This window comes from Necator americanus, chromosome I (assembly GCF_031761385.1).
Source record: "Necator americanus strain Aroian chromosome I, whole genome shotgun sequence".
In the NCBI taxonomy this organism is placed as follows: Eukaryota; Metazoa; Nematoda; class Chromadorea; order Rhabditida; family Ancylostomatidae; genus Necator; species Necator americanus.
In genome coordinates this window covers 6,119,162-6,143,579 of record NC_087371.1, presented here as the reverse complement: position 1 = coordinate 6,143,579, position 24,418 = coordinate 6,119,162, and the positions used below count along the sequence as shown (strand labels likewise).

The following is a 24,418-nucleotide window of genomic DNA, read 5'->3' as shown; positions in this document are numbered from 1 at the left end:
CAAAATAGAAAAAAAAGATAGTTGAATGTTTATGTATAATAACTTTACATGATAATAAGGTATGCGTGTAGTCTGTTCTTGTGGTGTATGTAGAGAAGCAACAGGACTGAAAATCCTCCAAAAATTGCATGGCAGCCAATTGGCAGGAAAAAAATAGGCCGATGATCAGTTGTTCTCGATCCCCCAAGTCGAGCTAGTAGCATTTAGGGCAGCTGTTAACTGGTAGATCAACGGATAGGTTATACAGCCATCGACACATATGTTTAGCCGAAGGATCGCAATGTATCTTCAACTAGGGCAGGGATGATGGCAGAGGCAGTGAGTGTTAGGCAGAGAAAGCGTGCGAATTGCTGCAAACGCGTCGCAGTCGCTCGGATAAACATGCGTATCGATGACTATATACATTTTCTCAGCACTCTACCGCGGAGACTGACTCCAGCACATAAATGAGTTCATAATTCTTCCCATAAAGAGAAATTGCCGCTCGATCCACTTACACTACAAGAACATAGCACACAGGTATCAGTTTCTGTTGAAAAGACCCAACGTTCCACTTTTCTTCTTGATTTTGTCCGTCGGTGAACTTTTGCCCGAATTCTCATTTGTCATGGATAACGATGTCTTAGAGTCACCGATGCTGCCACGTCGAAGGTCGTCCACCTTAAATTGCATCAAATCGATTTTACCGGTCTTTAGGCACCACTCTGAAATTCTCGTGCAAGGAATTAATATACCTCTTGTTTGAGTCTGTCGAGTTCAGCCTTCCTTAGTTCAATTTCCTGTTTCAAATCGCGCTCGCGAATGTCCAACTAGAATTGTTTTTCGTGGGATAAACCGGTTGAAATGACATTAAAGAAAGAAGAAAAGCAACAAAGCAAAGTGAATTCAATCTATATCCACTCACTCTAGCGACCCTTTCGTTAATCTTGATTTCTCTGTCGTTGACTCGATCAGCAAAGGTCTGAACAAGGTCAATTCATTAACACAGAAACGTTGAAAAAAATCACTCGAAATAAAACGATAATTGAGATGTAATACCTTTTCAAAGCTCTTAGCCTTTTCCGCAAGCTCATTTTCTTTCTTTTTGCGGTCTTCTTCCAATTGCGTAAAGGGATCTCTAAAAAAGGCAGGCATTGTTTACAGGTGAGACTTTTGACCAAACAGGATAAAATTCGAATACTTATTCGAACACTTACAATTAAAAAAAAAAGAAAACTAAACATTGGAAAACTCGAAAAAAAAGAAGAAAGCGCAAGAAAATTTGTTGTTGTTTATAAAAAAAAGAAACTAAACTATCTAATTTCATACTACTCGGTTGAAAAAAAAAATAAACGCCATGTTCATTCCTCTGTTTGTAATGATCTGCGTTTTGCAATTATGGGTTAGACTGGCAGTTAAGGAAAATCGAGAAAGATATACTTCTCCGACCATAGATGCGATAGTCGGAGCAGCTGAATCGACCGCCTTCAATTTTGTCCGGTTGGTGAAGGGACCCGGTTCACTTTTGGACAGTTGGAGAAAAAATCATCACTTCAGCTGCACCCCATGAACTAGACCCCCTTCACCTGAGGAGTCCGGCTCCTCCCTATCGCATCTATGTCTCCGGTAGAGATAGCGGTTAATGGGCCCAAATGTACGAGATGAGCAAAAAATAAACTATTCTTCAATGACGAACTACTCGAATAGTGACTGGCCAATTTCGTTATCTCTGAATTTTGCTATCATCAGGGTAGAAGACAAATATATTATAGGTCGCCTTTTGTCATAGATCTTTTGGGAAAAAAAAAACTTCACAGGGAGAAATGAGAAAAACACATACCTATCGAGAGCATGTTTTGGTAGTTTATCCATCTGACGAAGTCGGAAATTTTCATAATGAACAGATCGAGTTACGTCTATCATATCAATCAGATTTGTCCGAACGATCATATCTCTCAGGGGAATAAAATCGTTGTGTGCCATGTTCTCAACTTCTACGATTCCCCACGGATACTCTCTATAAGATAAAAATAATAATAATGAATAAAACAAGCATATTAGAATTTGAAAACTGTTTGATAAAAATAATACCTGTATCTAATTCTTTTTCCACCTTCTTCTTTTAACACATTACTGCCGACAACAGCAAACGGTAGACAGTTTCTGAGCTTCTCACTAGCAACCTTAAATTAAGGCGTCGTTAAAAATAGAAAACGATAGCAGCAGAGTATGTCCTGTACAAGGAGTCTTAGTTCTAATCAAGAGCTTGAGAATTTTTTAATTTGTATCCGAAGAATTCTTTTGCGGCAATACCTTATCTTTTTCATCCTCAATTTCGGGGAACTTATATAATTTGATGTCATTTGAGGTGATATCTTTGTTGATCTGAAACAACAAAAAAAAAAAATAAAAGAAGGAAAAAGGCTTATAAGCATCATATCAAACCTGAGCTTTAAATTTCTTCAGTTCTTCTCTCGTAAGGCAGTCAGCTTTTGCGATCACAGGAACAATATTAACACGACTGTGCAGCTGCTTCATAAATTCTATATCCAACGGCTTCAATCTGAAGGAAACATTCATGTAAAACCACAAAGTCTGGATTTACTGATAAAGTAAGCATACCCATGTCCACTTGGTTCGATGAAGTAAAGACAAAGATGAACACATTTATCAGCCGGCCGTTCTTTTCTTTCGATTTTTGTCTCTTCACAGAAATATTCCAAAAATTTACCATCAACATAACTGATTATGGGTTCCCAACTAAAAGTGGCACTCAAATAAATGCAAATGATGCACACATATAGCGCAACGAACTTACCAGCGAGTATTATTAACAGCGTCACCAAATCCTGGAGTATCAACCAAAGTGAGATTTAATTTCACCGTATTTTCCACCAATTTTACCTGAAAACATGCAGTTCATTGATAATATGTTGAATTGACTTGGATTAACCTCATTTCTATCATGTAGACTCCAAAAACTTCCCTTCTTTTGATAGTTTAGCTAGTGGAGTTACAATTTGAGATATTTTTAAAGTGAGAGCCGTAAAAAATTATATGGTATATTTCTACAAAGCAATCCTCATCAAAGATATCGATTTGTTAAACAGATCCTATCCGATATTCAGCCTTCCTGACTTACTAGATTATTATTACCTCCATTAAGCTTTACCTTTCTCGCCGAAATTATGAAACTTCATTTAATTTATGTTAAAAAGGAGTTATGGCACAAATTAATGCTTCAATCGTCTTTATTTCCACTAATTTTTTTTTCTTATGAAGCGAAACCAGAACATTTAAAAAAAAAACAACAACTCAGTTTTGATTTCTTTGAACGACATTCTATAGGAACTTACACTTCCAAACGAGGTTTCGAGAATGTGCCTCACCGTCAGCTGATTTCTTTATAGATTTTCTATAACTTGATGTTCTAGATGAAACATGGTTTTATTTCACTTTTTTGAAGATCCACGTAATGGAATGGAAGCATATACGTAAAGAGAATATTTTACGTCTCAAATAATTTAAAAATTCCCAAAATCCTAACGAACAAAAAAGACGCTAACGATCGGGTCAAATATAGCGAAAAAACGAAAAAGTTTGGAGAAAACCACTGTGTGAAACAGATCACATAAAATGAGCATAATAAAATTGGAAACATAATCAAACAAACATATCAGAAGACAGAAGATTCCTATTAACGGAAGTTGTTTCGATATCGAATTACACGCTTTAAAATGTGCGAATGATTATGAAGTGAACTCATAGAGAGTATACTGCTCTTCTCTTTCTTCACCTATTTTCCTCTTCCCGACTTATTTAAATAAATCGGCTTTGTTGGCGTCTCACGCGGACGAATCTCTATTCACGCAACTGCTAAAGGCGTATTTCACAGTTTTCCTTTCTACGTGGCGCGAAGCTGCGTGAGAGGTCACCCGCAGAGAGTCGATTTATGTGGAGGCAATGCATTGCGACCAGAATTCTTGGCTACAGTTTGCAAAAAAAAAATGCTGGCATAAAATTCCTGTCGTTCTCCGCTTCATTAAATATTTTCTTGCTGCTGTTTTCTGTTCTTCATTAAGGGCCACGGGAAAAAAACTATGAAAACAGCCAGATCGGAATAAACTGGAAGTTCAGAACAAGCCAGAACATTTCTAATAATTTGTTTTGTCAAACCTTGTGATACAGGAAAAGAAATGGTTCACTTTTTAAACAATCACTATGGAGAATATTTGGGTAACGACTTCATTCGGGAGATCAACTTGCAGAACATTCACAATCCTCACTAGGCGAATCCATGACACAGTGAGTGACGTCTACGAGGATATGCTCTCTACACTAAATAGCTCCAAATTTTCAAATTTTGCTAATCTGAGAATAGTCGCGATAACGTATCGCTTGCAGAACATTTACTAACAATTTGTTTTCCCATGCGGTGGTGAAGAAAGGACATAGACAGCATTTCAAACAATCACTAAGGGGAATATTTGGGCGACGACAGGAGCAGAAAGGTGGAGTATTGCAGCTGAATCGTGAAAACTCACTTGCTTTTCCTCGATTCTTACAGTAGATCCTGTTGGTGGTGGCTTTTCCTTCAAGTCATGGATTTCTGCCATAAATAAAGTGTTGATAAACGTTGACTTCCCAAGCCCACTACGCCCTGAAAGGTGTACAACGAAGTGAACATGAACAACAAATATGGGCCAAACTAGAGTTGTATTGAAAAGAAGCTTCACAAATAAAGCAGTGAAATCTTACCGACTACCATTAAGGTGAAGTTGAAACCATCTTTGATTGCTCTACGGAAAACTTGGTTGGGAAAGTTGGCGAAGCCCCAATAGTTCTGAGGTTCAGTTAATGATGAGCGTGATTCATCGAGCTTAGCTCGACTCATGGCTGAACATAGGAAGTGAGATAAAGACGTATCCTTAAGCAAATCCGAGAAAGCGATCAGTAGACCAGTTATGTTTCAGAATGAGCTAGAACAAATTTCAAAAAACGGTGTTTCTCCATGAGATGATTTTCAGATGAACTCACGCTCAAATGGAAGATATAGGCAATAATTCAAATCAAGGAATACATAATTAATTGTTAAGTGCAACTAAAGTAGCAGGAAAAGACCACGAAACAAAAATAGGGAATTATTTGACTCATAAACGTTGATAAGTTTTTTAGACGTTAAGTTGGTTCCCGAGGCATGGTTGTTTACAACCAGCATTACGGATACATCAAACAAGAAAATAGAAATGAATACGCAACAAATCACATTTGTATAAGACGCTCTAACCATAAGCTGATGAAGAGGAAGTACGAGGAGAAACTGGAATATTAGAAAGTCAATGAAATGTGCTGATGTCACCTTGAAGTCAGAATTTTGCTGTAAATCGATAGACCTAACATTTTTTTTTCAATCGATCAAACACATAGTGAACGGAAAAATGGCACTTTGAAACCTTTGGCCTCTCTGAGCCAAAAAGAAATGCAATAATGCAGTACTTACATTCTCTTCCAGCAGTTCTGTCCGTTGGTTGTCGCATTATGTCAATTCTGCTCGGTGACGCCCTGTTGTTCAGCTAGTGTTTGGCGCTGTTCTACGCTATCGATAGGCAGTCATGAAAACGTGATGGTCGAAGTATGAGACCAATCAAACAAAGTGCTGGTAGAGACTGTATGTATGAGAAACACAGGATTGTTCAAAAATATCATGAAAAGTGAAGTAGCACCACACATATAAAATAATGAGCACTTATTGGAGTGTGCAGTGCATGTCTCGGCCACAAAACCTCATATAACGGTGCTTGACATTGCTCTACCGAAGGTCCCACGTTTATCAAGACTATATTGTCAGTCAATCTTTGAAAAATAAAAATTTCTGACTACCATCTCTCTCTTTACCAAGTTATCGAGCCCTGCGGAGGAAACCTCCTCTAGCTACGTAGTTCTGTGTGAACCTATTCGTTTTTTGAGATCATTTTTTAGATTATGGCCATGTCTTTGTACATAAAGTCCACACCAGGTCTTTTATAAATGTTATTTTCATGTTTTTGCTATTTTTTTTTAAATAAATGCTCGTCAACATGCTGTCGTTCCCGAGGAAATTCTTCAGGACCTCTAAAGTTTCAAACAATGCCATAATCCATGTTCATCAGCAAAACATAGGACAATAAAAAAAGCCAAAAGTAAGACAACTTCTTAAGGAACTCATTAACAAAAAATTAATGTTGAAGAAAAACAAGCCTTAGCAAACTCATTGCTTACCCGTTACATACTACAAAATAACTCACATATAGACAACGTTTCATCCCTACTGTAACCCCGTATCAACGATGACGTTGACGCCAAGCGATGGCGACGCGTACATAGCATCGTCAACCCTCGTCGCTGCACATGCCCACAACCAATGAATGAAAATTGGTTTCAGAAACAAGTTTCGGAAAAAAACCTACACATGTGTTTTTTCTTTGCGATTTCTCTAGTAAAGATTTCATTACGGAGATCTGAAGATAGCATCTGAACATGCTCGGGAAAACTATCGATTTTTGTCCTTTCGTAAAAGAGCAAAACATAAATTTGAATTCAAGGGGATCTTGGGTAGAATCGATCATATCAATACGCTTTTATTTTAAAAAAAAGTAAAAAATGTATGAAGTAACTTGTATTGCTACTGGTACCCTAGAAATCCTCAATAAAAGAACCTTTAAATTGAAGTGAAGGAGTATAAAATAAGTGAAAAAGTGAAGAACAAAAAAAAGGCGCAACCAAAGCAAATTGTGAACAGCAAAAGAAAAAACAGTAATTTCAAGCAAAGCTTTCATAACCATGGCGAGCAATCTCAATTATTTTCCGCATAAAAATTTCTAAAAGGAAAATTCCCATATTTACCAACTGCTGAGTGAGATCGATGACGTACACAAATACCAAGTGAATCATTTTCCAAGGATCTGCTTCTACGAACGTGTTCGTTCATTTTATGAGTTCTACAGCGCTGAACAGCTGTTTGCTTCTGTCCTCGAATCTCCGTAATGGAAAAGAAGGGAGAGTAGTGAGGTTAAAGGGAAATCAGAGGACAGCGAGTTTCGAAGAGCATATCACTTGTTACGACATATGTAATAATGTGTTTAGTAAATAAAAACGAAAGAAATATTCCCTACAAGCGTATTCCACACTTTTAATGAGAAAGGCAAAGGAAGCTTCTTGTCCTCAGCATCCGTAAATCGATAGGACTACTAACGTCGCGCAGCTGCCAAAGAGGCTGACATCTGCACGTGAAGATTGAGGGCGGTATCGGGCCCGTTCGACCTCCTCGATTTACATAATGGGCTGTCAGCGGACGAAGAAACGTAATTTCGGAAGAAAAAAAAACAACAAAAATTCGCTACAAACGGTCAGATTGCCTGATTCTCCATAAAATGAAAACATAAGTTCTGAAAGTTAGAAAAAAAACAACGAATTTACAAAATACGAATGTAATGATCTCGCGTCAATAACACAGCGCTTGCTTTGGTTTTGCATTTATTTATTGATAATATTTATATTTCGTTATATTATCGTTATATATCAAAGACATTTGCATTCCTCAGTATTTGTATAATATAACTGATCTCGACGCCTTAGAAACCTTATTGATGTGCGACTTTAAGGAATTCAGCAGAGTACAGCTAAGGAACTTAATAAAATGAGGCAAATTTTGCAGAGCAAAGCTAAAGAACTTAATAAAATTACGTAGTAAATGTTTTTCCCTTCGACATAGATGAATACTTAGCACTTTCATTGATCGAAAACGTCGTTCGCTGTGCCCGAACCAAAAAGTCACTCTGTATACGTTTATTGGCACCACTTGACGCCACCCTCTCCCCCTTCCCAAACGACTCGAAGTGTTTCGATCCATATCGAGTACACTGGGACGACGAGGTTGACTACGATAGCCGTCGACGTTGATATGGATCGGAACGTGTCTAACTCTAAACAAGTTTTCTTACTGTAATAGAACAGTTCAGTTCTGATTGCTCCAATTTCTATTCTACCTCTTTTTTTTTAAAAGAGAGGATGGTGATTTGGAGGAGGAAAATATAGCTGGGGAAGGGGGTACTCAGTGGCGCACTTATTTTTCGACGCTCTAACTTACTTTTCTCTCTTAGTAACTTTAGTTTACATGTCATAGATCCTCTAAGACCAATGCCCCGATTGACTTAACTATTTTACTCCGAAGAATAAGGCCGCCACTGAGTCCCGCTCCCCTTTCCCCAAATACATTTGACCCATTTGAAGTTGTAAACATTTGAAAACATCTATTGAGCAGTTATCCTTGACCGCTACAAATAAAAGAAATAGCACACGCTCTTGTAACGGATTTGTAGCAGTATGGGTGAAATGGAAAGAGTCCCCCCTCTCCAAGGAAGAGCAAAATAAAAGAGCACACAAATATCAGATAATTTTGGCTCAAATAAGGTATCGAAAGAATTGACAGAGGAACTAATATGAATGGAAATTCTGGATGAGTTTAGAAAGCCCTGAAAAAGTGCACTATCACATTAAAAACGACGGATGAAGAAGAATGATGGATGAAAAAGAAGTGAATCCCACTGTAGGAAAAAAAGAAATGAAGAGGAGACTTCAACTATGGAAATATAGCTTATTAATTGAAAAAACGTCCCAGACCAGATAGAAAACGAAACGTTCTGACATAATTTAGAGACTGCGCTTATAACGGATTCCATCACCGTTTATAGAATATCTCCAAGCGGACCCGTACAGCAACATTCATGGCGATTAGGACAAAATCGCACTGCTACCGCTATATGCGGAATTGTTTAAAAACTGCACCTATAGAAGCAATAAAACCAAACTGACATCTCTTCGTAGAAGAAGGAGAAACTGCGCACGAAAATTCATGAATATTCAATTCGTCATTCAAACAAAATATTCTCGCGCCATTCGAACAGGCGCTCGGAGACCAAATCGTGAACCACTGGCCGGTCCTTTAATAAGGCACATATTTCGTTTGGCCTTCCAGTCCTTACGTTTTTTAGCTTGGAATTATTTCAGGGTTCTGTGGTTTTATTTCGCCCCTTATATCCACGGAGCAAATTTTGTTTCCGAATTCAACCTCTAAGCTGAAAAAGGGCTTTTCCCTGCAAAACTGCAAAGGAACAAATATTTGAGATTTGCTGACGTCTTTCTACTCCTTTTACCTTGAAATTCTAGCGACAACTAACTAATACTTTTGAGGAGCATACGCTTTTAATTTTCCCAGATCTAATATTTTATTTCCTTCCGTATTTCTAGATATTTAAGCTTCGTATTTTCAGGAGTGAGCTCCTTACGGCTGCGTAATCCAAGATGGTGAGTTTATTTTTCCTGCTAACGTTCGCCAGCATAATTTCTGTCTGCTTCATGAAGTTCCTGTTCTAGCCGCAGAACGACCACATCGAACTTCATCGAAAGAGGTACGGAAGACGCCTCGACTATGAAGAAAGACAGTAAGTAGACACTTTTTCCTTTTTTTCCAACGTTTTATCTTTACTGTTTCAATTCTTTCATTATTTGTCTTACTTTGTGAGCTGGTAATGTAATTTTACAAATATTAAGGCGAAAGAAATTAGCCAGAGCTAGCCATGAGAGGTCACAGATGGCAAAGAAACTGCGTGGTCAAAAGGCTAAGCTTTATCATAAGAAGAGATATTCTGAGAAGGTTCGTTCCCTAAAGTGTCGAACGTCCTCTTTCTACGTATTTTTGCCGTTCAGCCTTGACTTCTTAAAATTTTTGTAGGTGGAAATGCGAAAGTTGATCAAACAGCATGAAGAGAAGCAACAGAAGAGTACCGTGGAAACACCTGATCAGGTATGTGGACGTTCCTCAAGCGCTAAGATTACCTTCTATGATTTGTTTATCCAGGGTGCTGTCCCGGCTTATCTTTTGGATCGTCAGCAGCAATCTACTGGTACTGTGCTATCTAACATGATCAAGCAGAAAAGGAAAGAAAAAGCTGTACGTTGCAAGTTGTTTACGTTTGTTTACCGTAAATTGTGTAGGTGTGCATTTTGAGTTCTGCGCATTTTGCCCCTTCGACTGCAAAACTTCGTGCAACAAATGCTCAGATACTAAGATATAGGAAGTATGTTGCAGTAGTAGTGAATATTTTCTTCATTGTATCATTCAGTTCTAGGATGAGTGAATATTTCAATTGAAGGTGTAAAACCGGTTCTTTTCTATATGGTACTGTTTAGGGAAAATACCAAGTGCCTATTCCGCAAGTAAAAGCTGTCAGTGATGCTGAAGCGTTCAAAGTTGTGAAATCTGGCAAGACTAATAGGAAAGGTTGGAAACGAATGGTCACCAAGGTAGGACTGGACTTGTTCAAGAGCTTAACACAGAATTCAATGAAAGCTCATTCCAGGTTACCTTTGTGGGGGAGTCTTTTACTCGAAAACCCGCCAAATTCGAACGTTTTATACGACCTATGGGATTGCGGTTTACGAAGGTATTTCACTTGTTATCAATTCTAACCTTATACTGAATATATAGGTAGATACTTGTGTTTTAGGCTCATGTCACTCATCCAGAGCTGCAGACTACATTTTGTCTCCCTATTGTGGGTGTGAAAAAGAACCCATCAAGTCAGATGTATACGTCATTGGGTGTGATCACAAAGGGTACCATCATTGAAGTAAATGTCTCAGAATTGGGTATGGTTACGCAAGGAGGAAAGGTGCGTTTAGAGAACATGGAACTATTCATTCATCCATAGATGCGATATGGAGGAGCCGGATCCTCCTCAGGTGAAGGGGTTCTGGCTCATGAGGTGCAGCTCAAGAGATGAGGTTCCCTTCGCCAGCCGTCCAAAAGTGGATGGGTCGGAGTACCGGGTCCAACTATCGCATGTATGCATTCATCTTTTAAGTGCTTATTCGCTGCTAGTAATTCGATTATTATTTATTTATGTGTGGAGTGATAGAGGGAAGCAGTACACCTAGCTTAGGTGAAAACATGCCTGAACAACTGCTGGTTGGAACGAAACTTGACAAAAGTTCTATCCACGTGAAATTAATGCGAATTTACTAATAGCAGCAATCATCAGCCGATCGTGAAGTTTTTTTAAATTGTTTTCCCCGCCAATCTCCAATTTTTAGTGCAATATTCTTCTTCATTAGAGTGCTCTTTCCATTTCGTTATAGCAGTAAGCTGTTCTTCTATGTCCATGCGGTTTTTATGCTAACGAGAGGCTTTTTTACCCGTCTATTCATCATTGCGGCGGATGAATCAGGGAATATTAGATTGTCACGACACGTAAACTCTAACTAACTTAACACACCTAATACACTCGAGAATCGAACTCAATGCGAAGATTTCGGCACCCGGAGACAAATTTCATGCGAAATTTCCAGTTTCTTGTCTCGTTGCGCTCATTAAGTTCATCTCTATTTCTCAGTGCAGAAGATCTCCTTCCGGTAAAGTGTTTTATTCTGAAGGAAAACACAGTATTACTGTTGTTTCAATCGAATGAATTTTATTTTCTATCCATCCACAGTATTTTTCACTGCTGCTGCTTTCACTGCTTAAGTTAACAAACGGCTTAAGTGAGGATTCACTCTGATCTATCGGATTGCAGGTGGTATGGGGAAAGTTTGCGCAAGTGACGAACAACCCTGAGAACGACGGCTGTATTAATTCGGTTTTGTTGATATAAGTCCAGCGATGAAGTTCGTTCTTTGTTGTTGATGTTTATGAATCTTATTGTTGAGAATTATTGTTTTCCAAGACACCACCTTGTACATATCCAATAAAGATATATCTCACGCAGTGGTTTAAGCTGTTGAAGACCATCACACTTGTTGTTAATCCCTTGTGGATACAGTAATAATGAATATCATGTGTCGGTTCTGCGACGATGGCGCCGAATCCTCACGGGAGTGCTTGCCACAGACCTATTGATGCTGCGTGATGTGTTTTGCGTGGCTTTGCTGCCGGCGCTTTTCTATTATCCGTCATCAAACCTTCAGAGAGTTGTTGATGAATCATTGCAGCGAATTATGGAATTCTTTCGCCGTCAAGCATACGGTAGTTGAAAGCGATTGCAGATTACGGTGAATGCTGAAGGAGGACTCCTCGAGATTATCGAAAGTCGCCATACTGAAGTATGTGATCTTCTACTCGCTCTCGATCTTTCATTGGAGGGACTTTTTGGATTTACGTTTGGGGTTCCTTTTGGAGGTAATTACAAAGAAAAAGAATTAAAATGCAACGAAACATGCTATAGGCAGGTGAAACTGACGTGAAGTCCGGTACCACTGCGTAAGCGGCTGCGCCCGAAGTGGCGAGGTGGAGCTAGCTCTTGCGAGTGAAGCGGGAACAACGATTGCGGACTACAGAGGTCACTAAGGTTCCTTTTCAGTCGCTGCCGTTATTTCAACCGCGTCAGTTCAGTCAGACACGACCAGTTCAATCAGACAGTGTAAACATACGTATTGGGATCCCAGCCGTATGCATAGAGAAGGATTGAATTAATTCTTAATCCAAACTCTCAGCGCGTCATTTATTTAGCTTCGTAGTTATGAGGGGATTTGATGCTACAATTGTCAACACGGGAGTGACTTCTTCATAATGTTTTCGATTCGATTTCGATGTAACGGTGGTAAATTTTGCAAACATTTCTTGCTCCTAAATTTCAACCTAATATAGTTAGAAGAACACTGCTAGAATTTTCCAGCATTCCATTCATATTCTTCTACTTCACGCAAAAGAACAATTCTTCTCTGAATGGCACCGAAGAGATAGTGGACCCCTTGTTTTTATCCTTATCGTTATGTTTGCTATGTTTTTGTTCTTGTTGTCAGCTATACGTAAATAAAATATGCGTGAATCCAAATTCAAATCACCTTCAGAAAATTTATTGTTAATTGTAAAAGGATTTTCATTTGATATACTAAACATTCGACGTCTCCGACATTTGTGGATTGGTACCAGGAATTTGGCATCGTTTGTTTTTCATACGACGATTTTGAAACCAAATTTTTACCTGCAATACATCGAATAATTCTTGCTAATTCACATTTCAACTTGGTCGTCGTTGTAATCACCTGAGTCTCAGTGAGGCATAGCTCCTGAGCGAGCTGATATCGTCTTGGTCGGCTGAGATACTTGTTCTCACCAAACTGACGCTCCAATTCGATTAATTGCTCGCTTGTGAAAGCTGTACGTGGTCGACGCATTTTTCCCCATGTTTGCCATGCTCCCACTAGAAATACTTCGTATCTGTTAAGGTACAGTACCTATTAGTGCCGCATGAGTGCTATTCTTACGTGTTAGAGCCAGCTGATCACAAAGTAACGGCATTGATGGTGCAAGGACAGGGTACTGTAAGCGATCGAGTGAAAAGTTTGGCGGAATGGCAAATAGTGATGAGGCTGAACGTGAATTAATTCGAATTCTGGTTCAGTACAAATCATTTGAGGCATTTAAAGCCTACCTGTTGCCGTCGATGGCGTATGGGTTACGATTGATTCCAGTTTCGTTGTGGTGGTTTGTGTCATTAATGGATGGCATGCTTGGATAACATGAGGTGTCGTGGGAAATGATTCTGGACAATGCGGTTGTGATGTTGATGTTTTTTCTGGAAAATTCGGTGATCATTGAATATTAGCGAACGATGAGGAGAGGGAAGAGGGGTGCATTGTGACGAAAATTCAGCAGAGTTCATAGTTCGGGGATGAACTTTAGTATATTTCTTACAGTTTCAGGTACAGTCTCTATTACGGTCATTGTTCGCATTTCTGTTTTCCATCAGTTGCAGGAATACGATGCCGATGAGCATTTTCCAGCTAAGATTATTTTTCGCTAACCGCATGAGTATTTTCGACGGGATTTGACCAAAATTGTCAAATATGTGCAATTTTCAATCAATTTCCAATCAAGAAATGCTAGAACCATAGCTTCACTGCGATAAGGATGATCACTATTATTCCATAACCGAACCTTGAGGGGCTCAGGATCAACCGGTATCGAAAACAAACAAACAAACAAACAAACAAAGTAGGCACATAGTGCACATTCAGGACCTATTGGATTCAACCAGGTGATCGCGATGCGCTTTCGATTGAGGACGGAGGGAAGTGAGAGTGAATCTCAAGCAGAGGAGGCGGCAAACGCGTCGCAGTCACCCGGTAGAACAAATCTGACGACGTTTGCGTTTGCATACATTCTTAATTTTACAAGAATCTGCAGTCATATAAGAACCAGTTCGCCTACTTTGCTAAAATCACCTCTTTCAATATGACTTATGTTAGCTAGTTGTCGTTGAAAAAAAAATGAAATTGGTTGTCGTTGAAAATCAAAAAAAAATTGTCGTTGAAAATCTATTGTCGTTGAAAATCCTAGTAAAAACATCTTCTCATGTTTTCTTTTCACGCTACTGAACCCTTATGCATTTTACATGACGTCACGCAGCTTCAGCGAATGTTTAACAGTGATCAGAATAATAATAAATAATAAATAAGTGAAATAATCAAACTAGGTCAAAATAAATGGTGTTTGGTGTTTCTCAATGGTAATCTACAGTAGTTAAAGATACTGCACAGAGTGTAGATCTCATTCGCCTTGGGCGACAATCAGTAAGAACGCAGTGGTTCAGCGGCCCCGCTAGTCGGTGAGACTGTGGTCAGTTTGTTTTTCTTTTGGAGTTCTCGCGTGGTGTACTTAGAACAATATCCAGGATTGGCAAGGAAAGAGGAGGAGTTTGATGGGATACGCATGGAATCAAAGACATCGAACAATTTTCAGGCCTTTGGTAAAGACGAGTTTGTCGAAACGTCAGCCCAATAATAAAGTTTCACCAAAAACCTCTTTGGCCGAACAAGAAAGTATAAGTACTTCTTAATAGCAAAAATTTTGTTGCCTTTTTTAGAATATACCTCTATTGTTGTGATTACTATCGTCGGTTCGTCGAAAAAACGTAGAATTTCCACCCTTTTTAACCACTAAAGCAGAAATTCCGAAAAGAGTGTCTTGCCGATCATTCCTTGTCGATCTCACGCGTTAGAGACAGGCTGAAAACTGTCCAAGACCCTACCTTTCTGCATTCACTGATCGATGTGACGATAATCGATAAGTTGATTGCGGTGACAGTTGCACTGGAGCTCATCTTGGTTCTTTTTCTTTTCAAAATTGTTCTTAATCTTTTTTCCTCTCATTTTTTATGACTAGGGATACTTGATAGATCGTAGCGAACTTCCTTTTCGTTGTCATCGAAAAGCGCGTGGATTGCCGCGGATGCGTCGCGGTCACCCGGATGAACATAGGAACTGGGTGCTGCATTTGTCGCTGGTTTGATGTGATCATCTTCTCCGAGTCCAAAAGTATCAATCCATGGAGTTGGGTGATAAGGTACTGGTGCCTGTCATTTATATCATATTAACATAAACTACTGCCTGATTCATGTTTCAATAGGCTAAAAACAGAAATATCCAGGAAAACACTCCCTAAGATATTACTGTAGTCTCTGTAAGATAATTTGGTCATCAGTAGATCCTCGCCAAACACTATTCAACCTTTTTCGTTACGGCAGGGTACCAGAGTCATCTTAAAAGAAGAGAGAGTTCACAGTTCAACTGAAATTAATTAACTTTTTTCATTCTATTAAAATGCATTTTTATAACCGACAAGTTGCAGCTGCTATGTCATGGGTCAGCAAAGTTCGAACTTCCACGTTTCCGATAACAAACTGTTCCGTAGAGGACCGGATTAGAACGAATTAGGACATTTGGGCTTCTCCTTACATGGGAATATTTGGATTTTTTTTTACAATTTTGCGAAGCTCATCCATCCTGGATGGTTGAAATGCGTTTTTCAAGAGAATTGTTGTCAAAACGAAGCATTGCAATCCATTAATACAAAATGTTTTCAGATTACACTTCTTTTCCACGTTTTTACGGAGGGAAGTAGATGAGGATGTCAAAAAAAGTGTCGGATATATGCGGCAAACCATACACACTAAATTAGAGGCAAAAATAGGTGGTGAGTACCGTAATCGAACTGCAAATCCTCGTGCTCAATAAAACAGAAGCTGAAAGGGATGTGGGTATTTATTATTTTGTTCTCTAGCAGCTGTTAATGTTGTACGGGTGACGTTATTTTAGAAACGCTTTTGTTTTCTGCGAAAAAATCACATGACGATCTAAAAAATGTGTAAAAAAGACGTAAATACAGCTAATTATATTCACAAATATTCAGCTGTCTAGCTCCACTCCTGGAATGGAATAAAAATGTATATTTTTCCTGAAAAAAAAAACAACAAAATTTCTCACCTTTTTCTGTGCAGGTATTCTTCTGATTATCCGCTGTTGCTACGGGATTTCTACACAGTAAAGCATCAATAGAGGTGAACATTTCAGTTGAGAAACCTACCATAAAAAAATATAATAGTAATAGAAGAATGTATTCAGGGAAAAAAAAGAGAAATAGAAATGATTAAAACATTACTGTGGAATTGTTAAGTCCTTCCTGACGATGCTCTTGATGAAGAATGAACGAAGATGAGCAGCACATAGCGCGTAATCCCCTGAGGGTGGTGGGGAAATTTCGGGAGGCGTACATCCTGTTCTCAATGGCTGACTACGGTAGCGGTCTTTCATTGTAGCTGTTCGTTATTGAAGAGATAAATAATAATTGGTTTTTTCTTTATTGTTTTCGATTTTTTTTTTCGAATAAAATGCTTTTTTGGTTGAGATTTAGAGGAATCTACTCTAAAAAAAAACAGAAACGTTGTCAATTTAAGCCCCATTTTTTCAAACAAACTAAAAATCAAACTGGGACCAGCTTCATGGATCCAACCATCTTCCTTTTTTACGTACCGTTACGGCGCTTTTTTAATATTTGAAATGTATTGTGTTTCAAGTTGAAATTCCCTACTGTTTTTATTTGTAATTTTTACAAATCAAGTCAACAATTATTGTTTTCGACATGCATTTGCAATTTCTTCATTCTTGCCCTTCGAAAAGTTCCCAAAAGAGAGAGTTTCCAGAAGTTTCATCGTATAGGAAAGAAATTCGTTTGCTTTTGAATTTTTATGTGTGTGAATTCTGTGAATTTTTATTCCAAATTTTCTATTCTTCCCTTTTTTACATAAATAAGTTATGTTTCTGGTATATTCATTGGCGATGACCTCAAACTTTGAGCAGAACGATTTCGTTGGAGGTGGACTTGGTGATCAGTAGTATTCGATCTACCTTCGCGATCAATACGTATCAATCAGCCATCACTGTTGTTTTGTAGATCCACATCGTCACGCCAACGCATCCCCTTTCGCACTAAGCTGTTATATCATCACGCAGTCTTGTTGTTGTTATTGTTTACTTTGTGCCTTATGCTCAGTGATGTTATATCCTAACAATATTTAATATTTTAAACATAGTACCAGATTTTTTTGGTGATTTCTTTAGGGTACTAGTTTAAATCGTGTTGATCCTATCGCTGTTATAGTCTGACCAAGTTCCATTTAAATTTTGGTAGAAATTCTGATAATTTCAATATTAGTTGTACAAGAAGACTCAATTTTCCCTTTAAAAATCAAGCCAAGTGTAACTTGTGATTTTTTTTGCTTAGGTTAGAAGTCATCGAGATATTTTTTTTTATTCAATTACCGTTTTTTTCTGACAATATTGAGTAAATCGTCTCTGTTATTTATCCAGAAATTAGTTTGTTACGAGTCCGTACAAACTTTCGACACCTTCTCATTATCGATCCTATGAACTTCTTTTTTATCGTAGTTCTAGGGAAAAATGTTTAAAATGATTGACAATTTTTCCAATAATTGTTAATAATAATAATTTTGAAGTTAAAAGCATGTTATGACAATGCTTTTCTTGAAAATTCTAGTAAATTTGCCGTTTTCCATGATTAATTCTCTTCTAGCACATTGTTGTGGTTCTATCTTATCCTATCTTATCTTATCTGAAATAAACTTTTGATATTTCGAGCCTCTTTTTCCAAACTTTTTCTAGAAAATTTTTCAAAAAAAGTCTGGAAACCACAATCTCTCTGACAAGTACTAAATTCATTGAAAATTTGCTAAATGCGCAGTTATGATGATTGACAATGGTGTTAATATGTAAGCAAACCAAGAATCTCTGGATATGTACCAATAATAAAATAAAAAATTGTAGTAATACAATATCTATAGTAATCAGAAATTTCCGAACTTTCGAGAAGTCATATACATTTTTTTCTATATATGCACTCCTTCAAAGGAAAATTTTTGAGGATGAAAAAAACTAGGAGTGACGCGATATTATTGAAAGTACTAAAGAAGAACTGTGAGAGCAATTGTACTGTAGAGATGAGGGAGGATAAATGATAAAAAATAAACAAAAACATGGTTGAAATTAAATTTCTGAAACTTAAAATGAATATTAGGGGCGGATGTGGCGCAGTCGGTTAGAGGTGCGTTGTAGCCACGGGGTCGAGGGTTCGAAACCGCCCTAGTGCAAACCATGCCTTTCATCCCTCCGGGGTCGATAAATTGGTACCAGACTTGTCTGGGAGGATAAAAACACTGACTTGACCATCGGCTGGCCCCCGCAAGTCATTGCTTGGGCCAACACGCGTTCCAAAACCTCAACGATTACGAATTCCAGTAAAACGCGTTGGCGCATCCCAAGTGGATTGACACGCCAGAGACTTTATCCTTTTTTTAAATGAATATTTTGAAATTCTGAGTTTTTTTTTATATCCAATGAAACAAAATAAATCCTTTTAGATGATGTTTTGATGCGAAAAATTGGTTGCTTGGTAGGAATATAAAGGAATAGTTCCCTTAGAAGGTTCTGGTTGTGTTTTTTTTTTCAAATCCACTACTTCCTTTACAATTTAAAATTAGTTTATCTGTAATTGAACAGCAAAGCTACAGTATATCAAAAAATTTCCTTCGTGAAATGAATATGGTAATTATTGCAACGAATTACATAGTCTCCTTTTAGCCTACCGCTTTTTGCATAAATGTAACCCACAGACAGCTCATGGAAGCTTGAAGCTTGAAGTGACAAATTGAATTGAATGACAAACTCATATGCAAATTTCCCCGTTTCCCTTTCATCGCCGCGATTTGGACGTCTTCAAAGAGAGAGAGAGAGAGCGAGCGAGCGAGCGAGAGAGATGGAGATCGCGCACGCGCATCATCGCGATCTCTCAAGGGAGAACAATCTGATTAGGATATTTCGTCGGAGAAAAGCACCGACGAATCAGTCAGTTAACGGAATTCTCTTGTGACGCCGATTGAGATAAACAGGAAAAACTTGAAGAGATTAAAAATAAGTATAATTTATTGATGATGACTGGTTTGTATGGGAGTTGTAAATCTGCTTTTGGAAATTTTGATAATTTAAATATTAGTTCTACAGGGAATTCCAAGTTAATCTTTAAATATCAGGTTGAAAGTACTTTTTGATATTTTATATATTTGATATATTTGATATTATATATTTGATATATTTGATATTCTTTCTTTTGCACAAGTTATTTATTTGCTTTTATTTGTTATTTTTATTTATTTTGTCTATTTTTTTACTTTATTTATTTGGAATTTTATCTCATTCTATATTTTCTTAAAATATTGAGTAAATTGTCTCTGTAATTTACCCAGAAATTAGTTCGCTACGAGTCCGTTTGAATATTTTTGACAGATTGACATAAGGAAGAGAAAATTGAAGATTGACATAAGGAAGAGAAAATTTAAGTGGATTAAGAACTTAGTATAGAGCTTTGTCGATTGGTTTATACTAAAACAAGAAAAGGATTTTTTTCTGCAAATTTGTATACAAACATCACTAAAGGTGCTACTATTATAGTTATTCTACATAGCATTATTAATTTTTCTTCTAGAAAATGTTTTCCATGAAAATTTGCAAGTGATCCTTTTTTCTTGGACTTTTAAACTCTAATGGTTTGGTTTTTTTTTCAAACCTTTCATCATTAAGTTGTGAATTTCCTTTTATTTCTCGAGTCCCTGGACTTAGGTCTAAATATTACGGAACACAAATTCCGAATCTTTGAGAGAAGAAAAGCTGGATAATGTGGATACTTCAATGATTCTCTCTTCAGAAGGATATTCCGGAAATTTGAGAAAATTTCCGCATCAATTTCTATGGTGACAAATTCATAGTGATTCAATAAAGTGATTCATGTTGCACATTTTTTACAACAGATAAAATCGATACATATTTATTACAAACATTGTAAACATCACCGTACATCAAATTGATTAACTTGACTAGATTAGTAAATGAATCAGTGAATAACGAGCAGAAAAAAGAATTCTGAAAAATTTCAAGTGCACAGTTGAAATTAATGAAATATTTACACGTGCATAGTAATATTGTTAGTTTTCATTTTCGACACATTTTCGAATTATTATTAAAACGTACATGTTTCGGAATCGCACAAAAAACTGGCTCCTCTTCTTCGGGAATTCGTGTCATCGGTTGTGTGTCATTAGATGATTGATGTTTTCTTTGCGGTACACGTGACAATTTTTTTCGACTTTGACGAGGTTCCTGTAATGTAATGAAGTATTGTAGTGACTATAGTTACCCGCCCAACCGGGTTCAACCAGGTGAACGCGACGCGCGCGTCGCGTCGCTTGAAATTTTTCCGCTTCGTATGCTTCCTGTCTCTTTGCTCTCGGTGCTGCCCTGATTAAAAGTGCATTGCGCTGGCTCCAGTTGATAATTTCTACCTTTATTTTCAGGGAGAAAAAAAATCCCCGGAGGAGGAGCTGCGTGTGACAGAAGGAGTCACATGGTCATCAGTGCCCTAACAGAATTTTCTAGATGAATCACGATTCAGTGCACTTTAAGCAAACAAACGAACCTTTGTAGCTGGTGACACGCCAATTTCCATAAATACCCGGATTCCGGATTTGGTGTCATCAGGACAAATCTTTTGTGCTTCGTTCATTTTCTTCGCGGATTCGTTGTTGTTGTGTAAATCCGAACAACAAACTCGTACCACCTGCCATCGTGGAGTTGTGGACAAATAGCCGTTTCTCAGTGTTACGAATTTTTCATCGAAATGGAGGGGTGGATGAGTTCCATGCGGAAGATTTGCACTTGGAATGGCTACCAGTGGATAGATTCTTGGGATTTTTTGCCGGCGTACTCCTTTGTTGAGTACGATGTCGTCGTATGGCCTCAAAGGCACATAGCGTGTAGCTGAAAAATTAGCTTTGAACAGATATAGAAATATTGAAAAAAAACTTTTTGGTTGAAAATTGCAACATTAACTGATCACTTGTCCTTCTACACATGAAATTACATCTCTAAAATCTCTCCTAAGGTATTACAGTCAAGAAATACGGTATTAATTAGTCCATAGTCGGGTGAAAGCGACCTCAAGGCTGACTCGGACTATAGAGATGAGTGGAACGGGCGAGGGTCCCAGCTGGATCGCAACCGCCGGCTCCACCGCGCGCCTCGCCGAGCGCAGCCGCTTGCGCCACCAAATGCACTAGGCTTTGGGTCGTTTCTGGGTTCAAATTTCTTTCGAAATTCCACGAAAAAATCGAAACTGTTGGATAATATGGTCTCATTGCTGGATTGTACGTACATACGTGACCTGTGTGGAGTGAAAGGCGACAGATCAGAAAACACCTGTCCAGGTATGCAATAGAAGCGCGATGATTTATTCATTCATTTATTTTTGAGAACAATCAAGATCACGTGACCAGCTATTTTTGATCTACGTAAACGTTCAATAGGAAATCAATAGGAAGTCGTTGCTGTTCCTTGGCCAAGACACGATCCACGACGATCGGATCATTTCTTCGTTAGTCCAAGGCGCTTTCCTTTTTTCATTCCTTCTTATTTCTTCTTACTTACTTCCTTATTTGTTATTTTTACTGTGTCTATCGGGAACGACCGTACCATAATCGTGAAATGTTGTTGTTAATGGGGTTGTATTCAGAATATTTGAATGATCATATCAAAAATATCTCCAAGAATGAAACGTAGAGTTATGTGGAAACACAGACACGGAAGAATTTTTTTCCAGACTGATGCTATCTTCTACCTCTCAGGAAGGAAATGAGTATGGGACCGTTGGTCATCCTAGCATAAACGACAATTTAACACTAACTGGAATGAAAGTGAAGCTGATTCCATGTGAAAACGCTTCTGTTTAGGAGGTACGACGCAGTTAATCTCATCATATATTCATTATTTACCTGGAAGGCAGTATTTTATGATTTTTAAAGTTTTATACTAGCTACTTAAGTACTAAGTATAGTTCTAGGAATAATTCTTTGTTTTTTGGACTATCTCAATAGTTGTATAGTTGCGTCAAAACGGCATAAAGCATGGTGCAGTTACGCAGTCGGTTGAGCTTTCGATGCGGTGCGGTGGAGCATAGCTATTAGAATCGAGGTGGGACCCTCACCGCTCAGCGTTGCGGTTCGTGCTGGTCCCACCTGGATCCCACCTCTGACCGTACCGCACCGTCTGGAGCGCAGTCGCTTACGTAACTGCACTTAGCTTTATTTGAATGTAACTAGACCTAGCTTTACTTTACGTCCTTCTTTCGGCCGACTTCATATGTATATGACTTTTGCGGAAAACTCAAGACCGTTACGGTAGACGTGGATGTTCATGTGAACACTGATGTGTAGAAGAATCCTTAATTTTCAACTAGCTGGATTTTTAAGGTAACTACAGTAACTGTACAGTACAACAACTATGACACATAGTTGAAGTACGGTCACATGTCCTAGAAGTACCCAGAATAACCTTGCTTCTTGGATGATTAACTTCTTTTGCAAAAATAGCCGTGTAATAAGAGTTTATGTAAGAAAGTTGGAGGAGCAATGATAAATACCGTTAAAATGAAAAGTAGAGGTGATTATTTTCTCGGTCACTGAAGAAAATCAAGAAAACTGTGAAAACTTACAGTTGCTGCTCATGGACGGATGTGGAAGGGGGAATTGACGAAAGATTAAAGCGCCGACGACAACGACGCACCTTACGCAAACAGCATGTGCTCTTGACTCATGCTTCTCCATATCAAAAAACGACCAACTTGGCTTCGATGACGAGAATCGATGGAAGGTTAGCCGATGTTGTGCGGTTCGGTTACGAAAAAAGTGTTGTACGAATGGATATTCTGGTATTCAAGGTTAAATCATAGTAGATGAGGTCACCTTCTATTTCATATGTATAATCTGTTCTTTTTCTTGGTCGAAAATAGTCCTTCTCTCATTTTTTAAAACTTCATGTTTATTTTTCTATTAAAAAGGATAAAGTCACTGTCGTATCAGTCCACTTGAGTCGCACCAACGTTTTACTGCAATACAGATTATTTCCAGCAAACTTGTAGGACTCTCCCTAATTATCCGAAAAAAGGTCAACCGACAAAAATATGAGGTGACCTCATTTCATCCCATCATGCGACGCTTTCAACGAAAAAGTCCTGGAACAAGAAAAGGATAAAGGATAAAGTCACTGGCGTATCAATCCACTTGGGATGCGCCAACGCGTTTTACTGGACTTCGTAATCGCTGAGGTTTTTTGGAACGCGTATTGGCCTATGCAATGACTTGCGGGGGCCTGCTGATGATCAAGTCAGTGTTTTTATCCTCCCAGACAAGTCTGCTACCAATGTATGGACCCCGGAAGGGCGAAAGGTTTGGTTCGCACCAGTGCGGTTTCGAACCATTGACCGTGTGGCTGCAATGGACCTCTTACCGAGTGCGCCACATCCGCCCCATTTTCTATCTACCTGCATAAATCTGAGAAAAATTGACAGCCATAGTGTGATCGGATAACCTGGACGTTTTTTTTTCATTTTGTGTCTTACATTTTTCTAGCAAGGTGGTGTGTGATTAATACGGCTTCTTTTTAAACAATATAAAAATTGATCTTATGAAGCGGACAATTTGAAAGTGGGACGTTGCGAAAGATTTTCCACTTAAGGTATCGAACGTGAGCACACCCGGCTTGTTCAACCGCGCTGACGCGACGCGTTCGTCACATCGCGAAAGCGGTCGTCATCCGCACTGACTGCCCGACGAATCCGCCGATCAATAATTTGCTCAGTTGATGGGTTACTCGAAACGTTGCTAGGGGGGCCTCCGCGGGAGGGCGCGTTGCGTTTGCTAGGTTGAAAATGTCTGGTTCCGACTGTGTGCATCTAAAATTGTAGAGGTTTCTGCGTATTAGCATTCTGTCTGTTTATCTGGAATACTGACAGATATGTTTAAAAATTTTATTTTTGCATACTTTTCACGAATAAACTTTAAAACCATCTTGATAAATCATCGTAAAAGCAACAAATAAAGGCAAAACACAGTGGGAAAAACACCTGAATCCTCAACGCCTAAGGCACAAATAGCTGAACGAATCAGGTTAACAAAAAGCCGTAAAAATAGCGGCCGGTGCCATGCGGTGCAACGGTGGGGTCACT

General features: G+C 38.4%; 3 protein-coding genes across 6 annotated transcripts; 1 reads left to right on the top strand and 2 right to left on the bottom strand.

Moving 5' to 3' along the window:
* Positions 1 to 522: 522 nt before the first annotated feature.
* Positions 523 to 5,516, bottom strand: RB195_004689 (uncharacterized protein; the record flags this gene model as incomplete). 2 transcript variants are annotated; one of them, XM_064182644.1, is made up of 13 exons in its annotated part: positions 523 to 660; positions 735 to 809; positions 905 to 961; positions 1,039 to 1,117; positions 1,820 to 1,996; positions 2,071 to 2,162; positions 2,293 to 2,364; positions 2,425 to 2,542; positions 2,602 to 2,739; positions 2,798 to 2,883; positions 4,524 to 4,639; positions 4,738 to 4,875; positions 5,480 to 5,516. In XM_064182644.1, the coding sequence occupies 13 exons, from the start codon at positions 5,514 to 5,516 to the stop codon at positions 523 to 525; spliced, it is 1,323 nt and encodes a 440-aa protein (XP_064033911.1). The 2 variants fall into 2 exon arrangements, with proteins under 2 accessions (XP_064033911.1, XP_064033912.1); XM_064182645.1 differs by lacking the exon at positions 5,480 to 5,516 and having other exon boundaries at positions 4,738 to 4,873.
* Positions 5,517 to 9,318: 3,802 nt separating this feature from the next.
* RB195_004688 (uncharacterized protein) lies at positions 9,319 to 12,275 on the top strand (the record flags this gene model as incomplete). 2 transcript variants are annotated; one of them, XM_064182643.1, is made up of 10 exons in its annotated part: positions 9,319 to 9,321; positions 9,391 to 9,458; positions 9,568 to 9,670; positions 9,749 to 9,820; positions 9,875 to 9,967; positions 10,207 to 10,320; positions 10,377 to 10,460; positions 10,524 to 10,688; positions 12,058 to 12,177; positions 12,237 to 12,275. In XM_064182643.1, the coding sequence occupies 10 exons, from the start codon at positions 9,319 to 9,321 to the stop codon at positions 12,273 to 12,275; spliced, it is 861 nt and encodes a 286-aa protein (XP_064033909.1). The 2 variants fall into 2 exon arrangements, with proteins under 2 accessions (XP_064033909.1, XP_064033910.1); XM_064182642.1 differs by lacking the exons at positions 12,058 to 12,177; positions 12,237 to 12,275 and adding an exon at positions 11,589 to 11,666.
* A 627-nt stretch (positions 12,276 to 12,902) lies between these two features.
* On the bottom strand, positions 12,903 to 23,740 carry RB195_004687 (uncharacterized protein; the record flags this gene model as incomplete). Of its 2 annotated transcripts, XM_064182640.1 has the most annotated exons (8): positions 12,903 to 12,995; positions 13,057 to 13,214; positions 13,279 to 13,383; positions 13,446 to 13,589; positions 15,185 to 15,368; positions 20,392 to 20,520; positions 20,837 to 21,177; positions 23,701 to 23,740. In XM_064182640.1, the coding sequence occupies 8 exons, from the start codon at positions 23,738 to 23,740 to the stop codon at positions 12,903 to 12,905; spliced, it is 1,194 nt and encodes a 397-aa protein (XP_064033907.1). The 2 variants fall into 2 exon arrangements, with proteins under 2 accessions (XP_064033907.1, XP_064033908.1); XM_064182641.1 differs by lacking the exon at positions 23,701 to 23,740 and having other exon boundaries at positions 15,260 to 15,368; positions 20,837 to 20,923.
* Between the last annotated feature and the right edge of the window lie 678 nt (positions 23,741 to 24,418).